The sequence below is a fragment of the Physcomitrium patens genome, chromosome 16 (genome assembly GCF_059467195.1).
Source record: "Physcomitrium patens ecotype Gransden chromosome 16, ASM5946719v1, whole genome shotgun sequence".
In the NCBI taxonomy this organism is placed as follows: domain Eukaryota; kingdom Viridiplantae; phylum Streptophyta; class Bryopsida; order Funariales; family Funariaceae; genus Physcomitrium; species Physcomitrium patens.
Genome location: NC_143425.1, coordinates 11462901 through 11478977, shown reverse-complemented (window position 1 = coordinate 11478977; position 16077 = coordinate 11462901). Strand labels below are relative to the sequence as shown.

General features: G+C 42.2%; 2 protein-coding genes across 6 annotated transcripts; both read right to left on the bottom strand.

Moving 5' to 3' along the window:
• Positions 1-1193: 1193 nt before the first annotated feature.
• Positions 1194-8261, bottom strand: LOC112293351 (hyperosmolality-gated Ca2+ permeable channel 1.5). 3 transcript variants are annotated; one of them, XM_024542650.3, is made up of 11 exons: positions 7907-8261; positions 5987-6855; positions 5681-5842; positions 5216-5351; positions 4932-5033; positions 4235-4456; positions 3756-4096; positions 3387-3629; positions 2915-3239; positions 2364-2597; positions 1194-2179 (listed from the first exon to the last, which is right to left on the bottom strand). In XM_024542650.3, the coding sequence occupies exons 2-11, from the start codon at positions 6325-6327 to the stop codon at positions 1481-1483; spliced, it is 2805 nt and encodes a 934-aa protein (XP_024398418.1). In that variant the 5' UTR covers positions 6328-6855; positions 7907-8261; the 3' UTR covers positions 1194-1480. The 3 variants fall into 3 exon arrangements, with proteins under 3 accessions (XP_024398418.1, XP_073395966.1, XP_090113129.1); XM_073539865.2 differs by having other exon boundaries at positions 6031-6855; positions 7303-8219; XM_090257003.1 differs by lacking the exon at positions 7907-8261 and adding an exon at positions 7210-7803.
• A 1601-nt stretch (positions 8262-9862) lies between these two features.
• LOC112293352 (E3 ubiquitin protein ligase DRIP2) lies at positions 9863-13755 on the bottom strand. 3 transcript variants are annotated; one of them, XM_024542651.3, is made up of 2 exons: positions 13186-13755; positions 9863-11945 (listed from the first exon to the last, which is right to left on the bottom strand). In XM_024542651.3, exon 2 carries the CDS (start codon positions 11792-11794, stop codon positions 10181-10183), a length of 1614 nt encoding a protein of 537 aa, XP_024398419.1. In that variant the 5' UTR covers positions 11795-11945; positions 13186-13755; the 3' UTR covers positions 9863-10180. The 3 variants fall into 3 exon arrangements, with proteins under 3 accessions (XP_024398419.1, XP_090113127.1, XP_090113128.1); XM_090257001.1 differs by lacking the exon at positions 13186-13755 and adding an exon at positions 12748-13099; XM_090257002.1 differs by lacking the exon at positions 13186-13755 and adding an exon at positions 12177-12552.
• Between the last annotated feature and the right edge of the window lie 2322 nt (positions 13756-16077).

The following is a 16077-nucleotide window of genomic DNA, read 5'->3' as shown; positions in this document are numbered from 1 at the left end:
GCAAGCATTTAAATAGCAGAATAATTTTGAAGATTTTATGTATGAATTTTATTTACATTATTGTAATTTCTGTAATACATTTCATTTATTTCCTTTAAATGGTTATTGTAATCTTCAATTACCATATTACATTCCCTAGTACTAATCACAAAAGACATTGCTTTTATTTTTTAAAATATTGAAATAAAATATTTCAGAAGAAATTAAAGATAATAAAAAGAAAAAAGAAAAATTTTAAATTGTAGATCAACTTATTTTAAGCCACAGGGGTTATGAAAGTTTGAGGAGAAAAAAATCATGTATATATATACATATATATATATATATAACCATACTTATGTTTACTTTGTTATATTAATTATTTTTGTGCAAGTGAAAAATAATTCATCATGCCTTCATTTACTTCAGTTGTAAATCATTAAAAAACTTGGATAATATATATATATATATATATATATATATATATATTACTTATTTATTTATTTATTGTGTGTGTGTAAATGATTTTTAAATTCATATGTATCCTTAAAATATTTTTTTGATGTTAGTTTTTAATGAAATTATCATGATTTTTTTATCAATAATACATTTTTTTTTAAATTATGTGATTGGTTGGTAATTGAATTGTTTTCATACCAGTACTTGATATCAAAAGAGCACCTCAAAATCAACACCACGTGCGCTCATGATTTTTACCCATTGAGAATTCAACATTTAGATATAATTCTTTTAGCAACATTTCTTTGAACACAGAATCTACCAAAATTCAAGATTCTGAAAACATAAAGACTAAAGATAACTATGTTTTGCTTACTTGAACAAATTACACTATCTTTGATTCACCTTCATCTCAGTTTGCACACAATGATAAACATGTGAAAAAAACTGTGTGAAAATATAATACATTACGAATGAACAACTACATTTCATTCTGAAACATTGTGGAAGGATCTCCTTGCTTTCGCTACCTCTAAATGCTATGACTGACCCAATTATTCGATGATTGTCAGCAATCAGATTCAATCTTTCAACATGTTGCAGATCTTGACACAAGCTTATTCAAACTCAAAGTTCTGATGAGTCTTCTTCAAGGTTCAAAACAATGAGCAGACAAGCTTCTACGTGCATCTTAACTCAAGTCACTCGATTCTGATTATCAGAGGCTCATTGCAATCCACCACATGAGCTCTAGATTTAGCCCAACATGTTCGAAATTGATTCTCACTATGGTACACTTTCAGCTTTACATGGATGAAGTTCAAGGTTGTGGGGGGGTCTTCCCCTATGGTTGGATTAAATGTTGACTTATAGGCTACGCATGTCTCGCAATTGAGTCGCCAGAGATCTATGACTCGTTTCCACCAGAATAAGAAACTGGAGTCTTATGATAAGACCAAGAACTACTAAAACGACCCTAATTAAAAAAATGAAAATAATTCTTTTTTAAAAAGTCCCTTGAAAGGGAATATATATCTGAGCCCTATGGTTCGGAATGGCCAAGTGGCGCTTGATCCAATGCACCTAGTGAAGGAAGCCTGTCAATACTCCCTTGTTCTCTTCTGTCACGTTTACCTTCTGTGGAATGAGTCTCCGCAGACTTATCTTCTGAAGTAGTTGGAGGAACTGCAGTAGTTTCGAAACTGCTTTGATGGTTCAATGGAGCAGGCTCTTGACTGCTCACGTGAACTTGTCTCAAGTCGGTCGCTTCTACATGTCCTCCACGTTGACTTGGATCGTGAGAAGATGCCACGGAGGCATTACGGAAGGTATCCATAGAGTTTTCCCTTGACAAGACTGGACTGGAAATGGAGCTACCAGCATCGTAAAAGTCTGGAGAACCAACAGCGCTGATTTGTTTAGACCACCGTCTACGAGAACCAGATGAACCACTACCCCCTCGATGAACATATGGTCCACTTGCATGAGGATTAGTAGAGTGATGACTACTGTCGCGGAGTCCCTTGTAGGAGGATTCATTCGAAGTTGCATTTTTGACAGTTGAAGGTTCATCAGGACCCGATTGGTTCCCATTTGGAGCAGTACCATTTTTTATTGTGTCTGGATCATCGTCACTATCGCTGTCTACGGGAGCCAACTTGATGGAAGGATGCAAGTACGCTGTTTCCAGAAATGACTTGACGTCCACCCCCAGCTCGTTTTTGTCTTTCAGCCTAGCCTCCTGTTAAGGTAATATACAAGCCTCAACAACATAAGAATAATGATAAATAACATCGTTGTGCTGTGCAATAGCGAAACTTTAGATTTGAGTGTAGCTAACGACATTTTTCCTCACTTTCTTAGAATTTAATATCACAATGTTTGGAAATAAAGGACAGAAAATTAAGGAGGGGAAGATGATCAACCTGTAGGGGATAATTTACAAATGCATGATAAAACTTTTCGGAGCAGAACAAATGGAATAAGTACGTGACAATAGGAAGCGGAAGTAAGAAAGGTGTAGATGCAAATGCTCGCTTCACAGAGAATAAACCAATGAGCGTGACATGTTTGAGAATAAGAGCAACAATTACGTTGCGGTGAAAGCTCGGCCAAAAAGATGCGGCACTCTCATATTCTGGTTCATACACATTTATTACCTGCAAAAGAACAGGTAAGAAAACCACGTACTTAGTTCAGACAAACCTGATGGTGATAGTGAATAACAAGTGCCGTAGTGGACGCTATAGCACAAGTAGTACATTGATATCTCTAATTAAAATAGCCATGCAGCTACCTCACATATTGAATGTAATGCGCAATCCAATTTCAACCCCCAAGGGCACAATTGGAAATCTAATAGCTACACTTATAGGATTGTAAAATTTTGGAGCTTTAAGTTACCAAGACGAGCAGGTGCTGCTTTACACAACACTCCACTTTGTAAAACAATCGGAGTAGGATGTGATATACTCACCTGATTTCGATATATGAGGAAGCCAAAAGCGAAGAAGACACATAAGAACGGCAGTATAAGAGGTGAGATGACGGCGTAGACGAGACCGAGTAAAATGTAGAGGCTCAAACGAGGGAGAACAATAAAATAGGCTGGAGGTGTAGCTGGGATAACTTTCACTCGTTCCTTATCAGTTCGTACGAACAAAACTGACGTAATATGATACCATATCAGGGGCCAAAGGCGAAGCACTTCAGCAGCAATACTTGTCCACCCGTCTATCATGATGAAGGTCATGAAAAAGGTAGCCTTCTTTGGTATTGAGACACCGAAAGCCCTGGGAATCCTGCCGATTAATGCACAAAGAGATATAAGTAACAAAGAACAACTATAAGGGATAAAAGACCCGCTTGACAAGCCTGAAGCCACTTGAAAGTCAATTAGTTCCAAATTACATGGACAGCTACCAACATCAAGTGAATTGGAGACTCACGAAGTGGGTGCAGCAATATATTGCCTAAGCTGGTCAAATAGGGAACCGATTAGGACGTTCCCAAAAAACACATTCACCACCAAAAACACGAAGTACTTGACGCCCGTGTATTTCTCTATTTTTGATTTTGAGACATGGCCTTCAAACTTGGTCAGCTCTCTTAGCACATACGGAATTATCAAAAGAAATATCTTAAGGATTGCTCCAGGCAAGAAGCCACTGATGAACGATTCCACATATTTCCTGAAGTATTGCATCCAAAGTAATGTAAGAAACATGCTTTTAGGTTGTACAATTGTGGGAACAACCCAGGAAATGGCATAGTTTGACTATACATAAATAATTAGGATTTGGGTTTTAGAAACTCACCATCTGGAAAGAGGTTCAAGAAATGGCATGTATTTTATTAATTGCTCTAAATTCGCCAGTACTTGCACAGCACCAACCGGAATTAAGAAAAATATGACTAGAACGACCACAAGTGCAGTAACAACCAGCCGTCTAGAATTGAGCAACATGTAGCGTATAGCTAAATTATTCCAGTAGACATCACGAGGCTCTGGAGCCCATTCAGTTATCCACTTTGTACGGTCTCTGCTTTGCTGGGTTTGAGCGCAAACCGCAGCCGCCCAGCGACAGTCGAAGGAGACAAACCCCGCCCTCATAACATATTTTTGATCTGAAAGGACCTTCTTACGCTCCTTCTTAATCTGTATGACCATTCAAATCAACAAAATTCGCTGATAAAAAAAATAAATAAATAAAAAGGGAAAGATTTCTAGGTTTTGCTTCTTGAGTTCCAAAATTTTAAGGCACTTTGAAAATTAGCTAAGGTGGTGGGAAAATACCTCATCTTCCAGCCGCTCAATTTCACGTTCGTAATAATCAATGGCGTCTTCTCTCTTTGTTGTAAAACATCTAAAAATATGATACCAATGCTTGCGCGGCTTAATAGTAGGCCGCGGAGTCGATGGCTCCCTTGATAACTGGTCATACCACCGCTCTAACTTACCTTCATACTTCTCTTTCTCCTTTATAAGCTTTGTCAGTTCCTTAGCTTTATACACAACCTGCGCACACGTAAATATGCCTTCCCCATCAGCACCATGGCACGACTAAACTTGTTTCGGCGTCAGACAAGGAGACGTTGCTCTTCGACGAAAAGGGATAGGTAGCTGCCCTTGCTAGTCTCGAGGGTACTCCACATGAAGAAATAATATAGAATAACTTGAGGCATTACAACATGATGTGAAAATAAAACAAGTGCGCATTTTACAAAATAAAACAAAATAAAATAACATGAGAATAGAAGCAACACGTTGAATTTGAGAGCTAGAACAATAAGTGTCGTGAATCAACAATTGCATCAGTCTAAAATTGTTTTCGTCTATATTGACAGACTTCTTTGATTCATTGAAGTCGGGCTAAATACTCAACCAGAAGCATTCACATCCGTCGTTCCTTATAATGCACAAGTTCCATTCCGCTTAACAACCAAGGACTTAGCACCCACGAGGAACACAAACCATTACAGAGAGTTTGTACCTGGTGAGTAACGTAGTGCTCAAGGTGAGTTTGTTGAAAAAATTCCTGGATGCGCATCCCCACTGATTGGTTTTCGTCACGGGGCACCTGTCTCACCAAGACCTGATTTGGGGACGTAAACAAAGTCCGCGCTCAACTTTCCAACGTTTACCAAAATCCACCCATTGAAAACTGATGTTGCATGATATTAATATTAACAATGGGGACCTTTCGTGACTACCGAAACCCGATATTCACTATAATTGGAATTCGATATAGTATCACTGAAAAGCAGTCAAGCATACCGTGAACTGGTCTGGGCGTTGTTTCTTAGAAGCGAGGAAGTCATAACGCATCCTTTCTACCGTAGCATACTCGATATAAAGCATGAGGCATGTCCAACCAGTGAAAAGATATGACGCTACCAAATGTGCCCATAACCTGCATGCGAATAATCTTAATGAGTCCTAAAATCAAGCTACAAGTTCTAGTGCTCGGCGCATCAGAGTATAAATGTATTGGGTATTTCAAAATCTCGATCAACCAACGTAAAGACATATGAGAGCAAAAATACGGTATACGTTAGCTCTCATGCGAGAGGAACTGATTCCAGAAAAGACAAACTGAAGACATGGATGCCATGCCATGACATATTGCTTGTAAAGATTGATATTTACTTTATACCCACTCAGTTAGCTCATGGTACATTATCATAACAATTCCTGAACCATACAGAGAAGACCTCAAAGAACGGAATTGTTCAAGCATACCGCTTCGCCGAGTCTTCAACGTTCGCAATGGAAAGACTCTCAGGGGCACCGTACGTGAGATTTTGGTGTTGTTCTTGTAGTACTTTGAGGTAACCGTCGGTTTTGTTCACAGGAATTAACACCGCACATCCCCACAACAACATAGGGACAAAAACCTTTAACCTGCAATACGTAATGATGCAATGGACGTAAGAATACGGATGAGTAGAGAAAATTAGAGATTCTTTACAAAACAGGCCTGACCAGCAAGGTTCTCGTCAATAAACTCAATCCCCGCAAAAGTTCACATGGGGAAGTCATTCGTACCCAAACAGAAATATTCGGACGAAAACAGTGGAGTCGAGCCCTACAAGTTCAATGAGTTCCTCCTCTGTCTTCCGTAAGGAAAACCATATCCAGTTAAATCCATTCAGATAGCTCCTCCAGTTCAAATTTACGTACTGGGAAATCCTTGATCCCTTCGATTCTCCGCAATTCACAAATTCGTCAATCCGTTCGTCCTCGCCAAATACGTACCATCTTGGAAAATATACCCGAGAATTCAACGGTTGATTCTTAAATAGTGCATAGCATATCAAAAAAGCTACTGAGAGAACAGAATTAATCCAAAACGAGGACAACAGGTCCAAGCTGCCTGACTCCGACATTTCCGATGCCTGTTATGAGCCCTATCCCAGATGAACAACTACTCAGGTGAAGGTTTCTAATGCGCAATAGTTTCAAAAACCAAGCGCTGGTTCTTGAAGACCTGTGTGCTCGAATGTGACGGGAATCTCCTATACCTATGCTGTGTTCTTCATAAGAAGTAAACACAAAAATCGAGGGAAAAAAGCGGTTGATGAGTCTGGTTTTTGATAGTCAACTGCTAAGAGCCAACCAGTAGATTCACATCCTAAATGCCTTCCTGCTGCACAAGTTCCTCCAATAGCTCATAAAGTCCCCTAATTAAATATCATAGCAACTCTTCCAGGCAATCTTCACTGGAAGGTTCTCAAATCCATAGGCCTCCTTAATTCATTAGTAAAGCTTTGGCTGATGGCGGGCGCGAAAAAGGAGTTTGTAGCCGTACATTATAAGCGTGACAAATAAGAAGACAATTCTCTTCGCCCCTCGCAGCAAATCTAAATTACATAGAATGTTGAGCCAGAAAAAATTGTAATTCTTGGACAGAGTACCTGAATGCCCACATCAACTGTCCAATTAACACGCCGATTCTAGCCTTTTCAATCGTGAAATATCATTATTTTGAACCCCATGTGCAGGAAAAAATCAGACATGCATCCAAAAATTCCATCGCCCAATGATCTCAACAAGGGATTTAGCAACTCTCATTCCCCGCATCTAACGATTGAATTGACTCTACAGAATTCACCCTGCAGCATGCACCGCAGAGAACCAAATTCTTGTCCACAGTTGAGTCCTACCGAGATACAAGAATAAGAACTCAAGGCGGCTTATCATTTTAGGGAGGTTCAAAGTTTACCACACAGCTGTGTCAAAGAGGGATCGTGAACTAGAAGGAGGAATACCTCATCGATATTCGTTCATGAGCAAGGAAGCCTCATTCTACTCAGGAAGTCGGAAAGAATCTAAGTAGTGGTAGAAGTTGTTGTGTAACGCACCAATATTCAAGAACTTGCTTTCATAGCAAAGAAAAATGAAACGAAGAGGAAAGAAACAACAAAAACTCCTGCATCGAGCCTTCATAGATAGAATCTCTCCCTCCACGTCACAAGCAAGGTCGACCTCAAACCAGCATCAACCATGCCTAGCCCATATTTCAATCAGGCATGTCAAAAACCCCTACAACTCAATCCACAACGACACTAAACACAACCCCCCTCCTCAACGTCGACATTCATGGCTCCCGCTGTCACAGACCAAAGAACTCTAAGATACGTCCGACTTCCAGTCACTTGGAGAAAGAAAGAAAGAAAGAATAGGATTGCTTCTTTAAGACAGCACGCCACACCACAACAATCTCGATCTCCTATGAACCCATCTAACTTATCTACAAGACACCAACCACTCATGCAACCTCCCTCACAAAACCCAAGTTTCTTAAAAATGAAGTAAGAATTTGAAAATAAGTGATAATTATAATTATAATAATAAAAAAAAAAAAAAAAAAAAAAACCAGGGAACAACAACATTTGCTAAACAGGCTCGTAACAAGCAATCTGCACTCCACTAACGAACTAAACACACAAAGTTTTACACACCTACCCCGAACTCTCCACGCCTTGCACCTGCCCAGTCAATCGAGTGGCACCAAACCCCAAAATACACAGAAAACAAGGGCACGACGTAGACGTGAATGATCGTCGGATCAGAAGAGACTAGGCCAAAAAGGAGAGCAATCACAGGAAACTGCCCGTCGCGGATCAAGAGACAAGACGTGCAGGGCCTCTGATGAACCCCCAGCTCTCGGAATTTCTTCCGAAGGTAGCTATCGAGCTACTGATGCTCGGCGTGATAGGATAATGACTCGAAGAATGAGACGCAGAATATGCAATCGATAGAGACGATTCCTGCATTCGCCTCGGAGGAGGAGCTAATGCCAAGGAGAGCAGGTACAGATATGTGAGGAGAATCCCGCTCATGGCGATGGACGAGTCGATATTAGCCCTCGAGGTGAGCAACGTGGACGTTGCCAAATGGACATGGATTTCGAAGAAGGAGTTAGTTGGTGTGCATCCGTGTCAATTGTAGCGCGGTGGGACCCAATTTTGTTGAACATTCGCTTCAGTTTGGTACTGAGGTTTCTGATGGATGAGTGGGGCCCATGCGGGTAGGCATCATTATCAATCTGTAAAAACTCGTGGTTGTCTTTAAGGTCCACATGACGGACTGAATTTTAGATGCATCTGTTTGGATTCAAAGTTTGAGATGAAATGGACCTTCTGAGAACTATGTACGGAATCGATAGTGTGATTTTACCAAAGTTGAAGCACCTCGCGATCATGAGTCTCAACCAGCTTTTTCTGTAAATGTCGAGAATTCAAAAATTACTCGAAATAGATGCCTCTGTGTAAGGAAATAGCTTTACATATGAACAAACTACCATGATTACTAACCAACCTTGGATTCTAGATTACCAGACAATTTCAAACCTGTAGTTTCCAGCAAAAAGTAGAACACAGTGGACTTCGTCAATATGGTTGTGAAGGGTAAGTTGCAGATTGACCTAAAATCTATGTGTTTCCCGAGAATCCTCTACCTTGAACAGGTCCACGCCAAGATCAGGACATCATTGGGGACATAAAATCAGACCACACCACATCTTTCTTTTTGCCGTGTAATTTGTGGGTTGCTGCCGCGGGTAGCTACAGACGTGACAATGCTAGACTGATGGTTCCAAGCGTACAAGAAACGTAGTCATTATTGCGCCAAGTGTGCAACACTGAAGGAAAATTCCGCTAGGACATGTCTTTACAAAAAAGGGAACCGACCTTTACGTGGTCGGTCAGTGCATGGTTGCATGGGTTGATGGTAACTAAAACTTGCTGCGGAGGACTGTCAAGCACTAGTGCCAGCTTTTCAGACTCAAGCACTAGTGTAAAGTTAAATCTCCGGTTAATGTGAGGTTATTATTATCGCCTTTGTATCGACCTTAGCGGGAGAAAACCCTGTATCGGTCTTGCTCGTGGTAAAGCATTTCAGCCCTATTACAAGCCATTCTCAAATTCAGGCTTTACCAGAGCCTGTGACCAACAGCAGTTTGCAGCATTTGTTCCACAGCCAGTCTAGCCAATCTTCCAACCAACAACTTTCTAGGTGTAAGACAAAGTGTGCAAATCTGTATGGCACATGACTCTTGACTGCATGCAGCAGAGTAACCAATATATTAAATTAGAACTTCCATCCACCCTAACTGCCAGCAACTACAACGTTTCGCAAGAGAAGCACCCACAAGAACAAAGGCTTTAGATTTTAGACTACGATTTAAGATGGCTGTACCAAACTAAACCATAGGTTATAAGTAATTAAGGGCACTGTCGGTCGGGCAGTTTTGCTTGTCCAACACCACTGATGCTTGCAGAGTGTGAAACCGATCAGCAATATGAACCAGCTGGGGATACAGTCATGGAAGTACACACATACAAAGTTCCCTAGAGCTGCAAACAAGAAGCAAACCATGGAGCGAAAGAAGGTTACCGCAAAAAGAGACAACCCTGCACAGAAACAAAATGGCACACCACTCGTGTATGTCTGACAGAGATTAAAGCGAAGTACAAAAATCAATCTACAAAATCGCCGAACCGGAAGCTCAACAAACTCACAGTCTTGCAGCCTCGAATACACGCTATCTAAAACTCATAAATAGGTACTTACTAAGACCGCCCTTAATGCCAGGGCCATGTGCAGTTCGTCATTCACTATGAGAGGCGAGCATCATCTGTCAAGACAGACATGCCAAGGACTGTCACTTACCTGCACCTTCAAGAACCAAAAAGAAAAAAACTAAAATAAATTGAAACTAAAATCTAGTAGAGGTTCTCAGCAAATTCTAGGTTTCCGATGCCTTTTGTAAGTGAGAACCATGAGAAAGTCTGCTGCTGATGCAGGTTCTGAGGGGCCACTTCCATTTGCGGGAGCAGTTGATGGTTCCCCCTGTGATTGTGTTGGTGGCAAGGCTTGCGTTTGTGTTTGCGTTTGATCTGAAACCTGAGCACTAAACCAAATATCTCGAATGCCCTCCAAAGGTAGGCTTGACACTACCGGCTGACCCCGGCAGGTGATCTCCACTTCCATTTCAGTTTTTACCTTGTGAGCGAATTTTTGTACGAGGTATTTCTTCACCATGGAGACAGGCAACTTCCCATCCTTAATACGCACATAAGGATAAGACAGAGGTGGTAGTGCGTCCTCGTTGGCCTGTAAATCACCAGATTCAAGATGGAACCATATCCCGTTTGAAGGAGCTCTTGAGGATTGACCTGCGACCGGAGATCCTGAAACTGGACGTGGAGTATTGCGTATTATGGAGGGCCGTTCAATGACACCGTTCAGAGTTTGTCGTAAACGTGCTTGCAACGACTGACCGTTTGAATTTGCCGCAGAAGTGTCTTTGTGATTTGAGCCTACTTTAGCCAAAACTCCCTCTTTGACATCCTTTTGACCCCGGGCAGGTTTGCTGCCGTTGCCTGTAGTGTGCAAGCCAGGTGAAGGAGAGGATGGCCCAGAGCCTATGTCTTCCCTAGCGGCATCCGCATTGGCAACCTGAGCCAGGACATCCATAGGATTTATTGCATCCGTCTCCCTGCCTGCTCCCCCCGAATTCGAGGATCCATTGTGCTTTCGGGAACCCCGCGGATTTTTCAAAATCTCTTTCGACCCAGATAATGAACCTGACGTTTTATTGCCGTTAGAAAGAGTCTTGAGTCGGTGACCCATCTTCGACATTGAAAACGACTTGGATTTTGACGCGCCTCGAAGATGCTCCGCATCCGCTTTCGGTGTTGACGCCAGGTCCTCCGTCCGTCTTCTGGGTTCTGAATGAGGGTACACTTTGGCCTCGGGAACCTCATCTGGAGACCGCGACCTTCTAGATCCTCCATTGTAGGATAATTTCAATGTTGTGCTTGGCTCATCTTCAGAGAGATCGTCTTCATCGTCGTCGTCATCCTCAAGCTCCTCGTCAATGCTACTTGGCTCGCTGCCACCATGAGTACCTGGTAAGGCCCTGGTTTTGCGATTGGCATATCCTGGATTTACGGCCAGTGTCCCCTTCACCCCTAGAGAGTACAGAGACCTTTCTTTCCGTTTAGTGGCATTCGATGTTCCTGGACTACCTATCGCCAGTCCTAGCTTCCGCTTCTTCACATTGCTAGGGAACAGCTTTTCCTTTAAATCATTTAATTGGTGATCCGCCCTAAGTTTTTCCAGCGGGAGAGTTCCAAGGCCAACATGACACATCGGGCAGCACTCTGACTCTCCATTACTAAGTTCGGCGGTGATACAAGCTTTACAAAACGTGTGGAGGCACTCTGATATTGTTGTCGCTTCCCGAATCAAGTAGTTGCACAGAGGACACGTTAGGCATGCCAATAACGGCGCTTTCGGTATGCGCACTTCCTTGTAAGTCACGCCTACTCTCCCACTGTAGGGCATTGTTCCTCCTAAGACAGACCTTCACCGCATCCACTACGGGCAACCTTCCTGTGCGCTGGTGCAGCTAAATCATCACTTTCACATCACTAAAATCTTACGGATCTTACAATTGTCCGCCGCTGTCAACCTTAGCGGAATTTGAACCGTCTCACTGCACAGGCAGCATGTCAACCCACATGCAATTAGTCCACGCAGGATACATGCAAGCACCCAATTGAAGCTAGCATGCAGATGATCGAGAGAACCGAAATCGCGAGCATCGACACGTCAAAAATAATAATAATAATAATAAAATTAAAATTAAAATTAAAATCTAGAAACAAGAAAGCATTCTAAAGCAACTATCGACGTCACCGTATCCACGAGGATAGATCCAACGCACATTACTTCATAATGCAGGTGTCATCGTCCCTAGAAGCAACAGTTGTTTTTAAATCGACCATACCAAGAAAGAAAATTATCTGCAGCCTATCCCATGCACTAAACGGAAAATGCACTGAGCCACACACCGCGTATGGCAACGTCGCGCTACCAGAATTCGCTAATCGTCACCATGATTTCTAGATGAAAGACACAACATGCGTTACGCCAAATATCATCCCCAATATTCCCCCTTTCCCAGGCGTAACTGACTACACGCCATTTCTGTACGCTGTCGCCAGCATGGGCCTATATTCAAACTCCCCGTAGCTGACTAATCCATAATCGACGCAAATACTCGAGAAACAACAATAACACACGAGACTTTACGTGCAATCTCGACCTAAGGTAAATTTTTCTTGCCCACATCGCACGTAATCTTAAATTTATTTAATTTTTATTCGAATAATAGGGGGAAAATTAAAAAAAAAGCCCGCGTCTAATCACGAGCCAGCCACCCAACCAGCTAATAGTAACTGATTTCTTAATGATCAATCAACATGCAACCTCGACGTCATTTTACGACACCGTACCTAAGCATCACTCAACCCTTCGCCGGGCGGTTCCATCCCTCACACTTGGTCGCAAACAATATAATAAAATAAAAACAACGCCCCCGCCATCACGACGAAGTCGACTACTTCACTCCCGTGCCGTCACCCCCGCCATAGCCACAGCACCAGTGCTACCCATCCGCTATCAACCCCCAATCACCAACAAGCGCAAGAAAGATAACCCCCGGCCATCGCTCAACTCCCCGATTCAACTCCCATCACCAAATCATAGACCATTTTTCAAATGGCCCACGACGACGACGACCCATCTGTCCGTCCTGTCCCCTCTCACCCCATTCACACCCCACATTTAACCCGCGCCTGACTCACATGATCTCTTTGCGCACCCCTCACATGCGACGTGCGAAATTAAACCTACGAAATCAGGCCCCAACTGAGACGGGGCGACCCGCTCACCATGCATCACCAATTTGCCGTTATGCGTGTGCCTCATGGGTGGTTGCTGCGACAGACGATGCCAATCCAGTATTCCAGTTTCTTGCACCACAAACCCCAACTATTCAACTTCGTCGTCCATGGCGCCCCCCATGCTCGTCTCTCTCTCTTTTTCCTTACTCCCTCGCTCCCTCGCTCTCTCGCTCTCTCTCTCTCTCTCTGGTCCACGTTCATTCTTCTACCATTCCTCCTTCTGGCTCGCTCGCTCGCTCGCTCGCTGGTTCCTCGTCGGGGCGTCGTCGCTGCTTCGCTCGCTCCCTGGAAGTGCCTCGACGCTGGTCTTCCGTTTTTGGGCTGGCCCCGCTTCCCGCTCCCCCTAACGAACGAACGAACGGTGCCTGCGGGTGTCAGAGCCACCTTCCGATCCTGCACAAGCTGCATCCGCGCCGTCCGTCGCCGTCGCCGTGCAAGTTTGAGACCAGCCTAGCAGTCGGGCCCTTCCATCTGACGGCTCCGGGTACGTGATGCGCCATCCGAGGGCGGCCATGCCACGCCACTCCCCCTGCATTTGCAATCTAAAGGGTAACATTCGATCATTCTGGTGCTGGTTCAGGTTCTGGTTTTGCTCATCCTCCTCCTCCTGATTCTCCTCCTGCTGGCTGGCTCCCTGTCTGCTGCCATTTGCATTTGCAGCCCCAGCCAACTACATGCATACATGAAATGCTTTTGCAGCCCTCGCCCATCTTTGAACGCTGGCTATATATAATACTATTTCCCCCTCTCTCTTTCTCCCCTTTATTTGCTCTTTACTCCAGGTCCCCTTGTAGCCTCTCAGCTCCATCTCCCTGATAGGATGGATGGATGATGTATTGTTTGGAATGGCAAATCTGCCCCCATGCAAGTTGCCATTGAGGCTTTTTTCCCTTGTGAGGTTATGTCAGATCTCAGCATTGGCTGCCCGATGACTCCATCTCCCGGGCACCAGCCCCGGAATAAGTTGACTTTGCCACAGTCTTTCTCTTCGTCTCCTTTGGGTTGGGTTCACGCTTAGATTGGGCACAGGCTGGATGAATACCAGTAAATAAATAAATAAATGAACAGCTTAGTGAGCTCTCTCCCCTCATGCTGTAGTACACTTCCCATAGCTCTGACACTTAAATCCAAAAAGTTGATGAACTATTGTACTGCTGCCCAGAAAACCTGGCTGGATTTTGCCAACGTGCCCCAGTCTCTTTGTTGCTGGGCTTGCTATCTGCATGCTCTCCCCCCCCCCCATCAAGTTGAGCTTGGCATCTGGATTCACTCTCTTTTATATGTAATTAGGGTTTTGTTTTGGACGAAGCTTTACAGCAAGAACAAAAAAGTAGAAGGAAAAGATAATGCAACTTATTAATATTAACAATAATAATAAATACATAGATAAAGAAACCAAAATAATTAAAATCTAAATCTTATAGAATGAAATTTGAAGTTATTCTCCATAGTATTCTTTGAGATAAAAAGCTGGGATATGAAAATAATAAAAATATGGAAAACGATCATTCACAGAATGAAGGGCATATATATATATATATATATATATACACACATAAGTATTTCAATTTTTTTTATTTCGAATGGTACTAAATTTTAAATATACCTTATATGTTATTTAACAAAAAAATCTATTATCTAATCATCAATATATTTATTTTTGCTTAAATAGTATTTTGTGAATGTCAAAACAAAACTGACATGATGTTATCACATATTACTCAATTCTATGGAAATTTCACCAAAACAGTCTGAAAAAAATTCATTATTTATGAATTTTGCATGTTACTAATAAGTGTGTGGTACCAAAAGCTTTTGCTAAATAATACCAAAATAGTTTTTGTGAATTTTAATTAACTTATCACCTTCAAAAATTCCATAGGAATTCCAGATAATACTTCCCTCTTTTGGTGGTATGCCTCACGGCCAAAAATTTAAAATTCTAACTGATCAACGTGATAAAATAAAAATAAATTAGAATACGTATTTATATATATATATATATGTATATATATACATATATATGAACAGAGTGTCATTTTCAAGTTTTTGGAGTACGTAGAAAGATGCACTGTACCTGAATTCATAGGCTCATATTTCAAATTCAATAAATCTATCACAGTACCACAGCGAAATTCTAACAACATTGATGTGGTCAGCAAGATTTTCTTTCAAGTCCTTTCATCATTTATGATGTTATTCTGAGCATACCTTCCAACATTGCAAATAGATTGTTGACAGCCACACACACATATAGTGGCTACTGTTGCAGCTCAAATCATGGCCAAGCTTGTGCTCACAGGTGTTGATTGGTCGATGTATGTCTATTTTAGAACATGGATTTATTCCTAACAGGGCTGGCATTAACACCTCTGGTTGCTCTTTTAAACAAAATCACTTGTTTGTATCATGCAAAGAAATAGGACTTAGCCCTAATCACGTTGCTAAATTAGCGTCCGCAACTTCCAGTGCTTAATCCCCTCCGATGCGTCGGTCACGCTTCCTTGAGGCTCATGGAAAGTAAGCTCAACAAGCGGAGCTCCATAGCGGTGGTCGCCTCGGTACAACATTATGTTTTGCTTCACGGTACAGAGTAAGACAAAGTTCTATTGGAAAGGAACACAAATAGACTTCATGTTGAGCTTTACAAGAGTATTGCCATGTGAAATGTTCAAGAATCTGCATTTGAATGACAGAATTATATGACATACTAAACCTTTACATAATATACAAAGCTCGTTGTTTACTCAAGACGGAATTTACGCTTGCAAAACTTTGAGTATCTCAGGTACGTGCTTATCAGGGGGTGGAATCAGCTGGGACTCCGCCTGTTCACAACATATTCCTGCCGCCAGGCAAGCGTATTGAAGAAGTCGGATG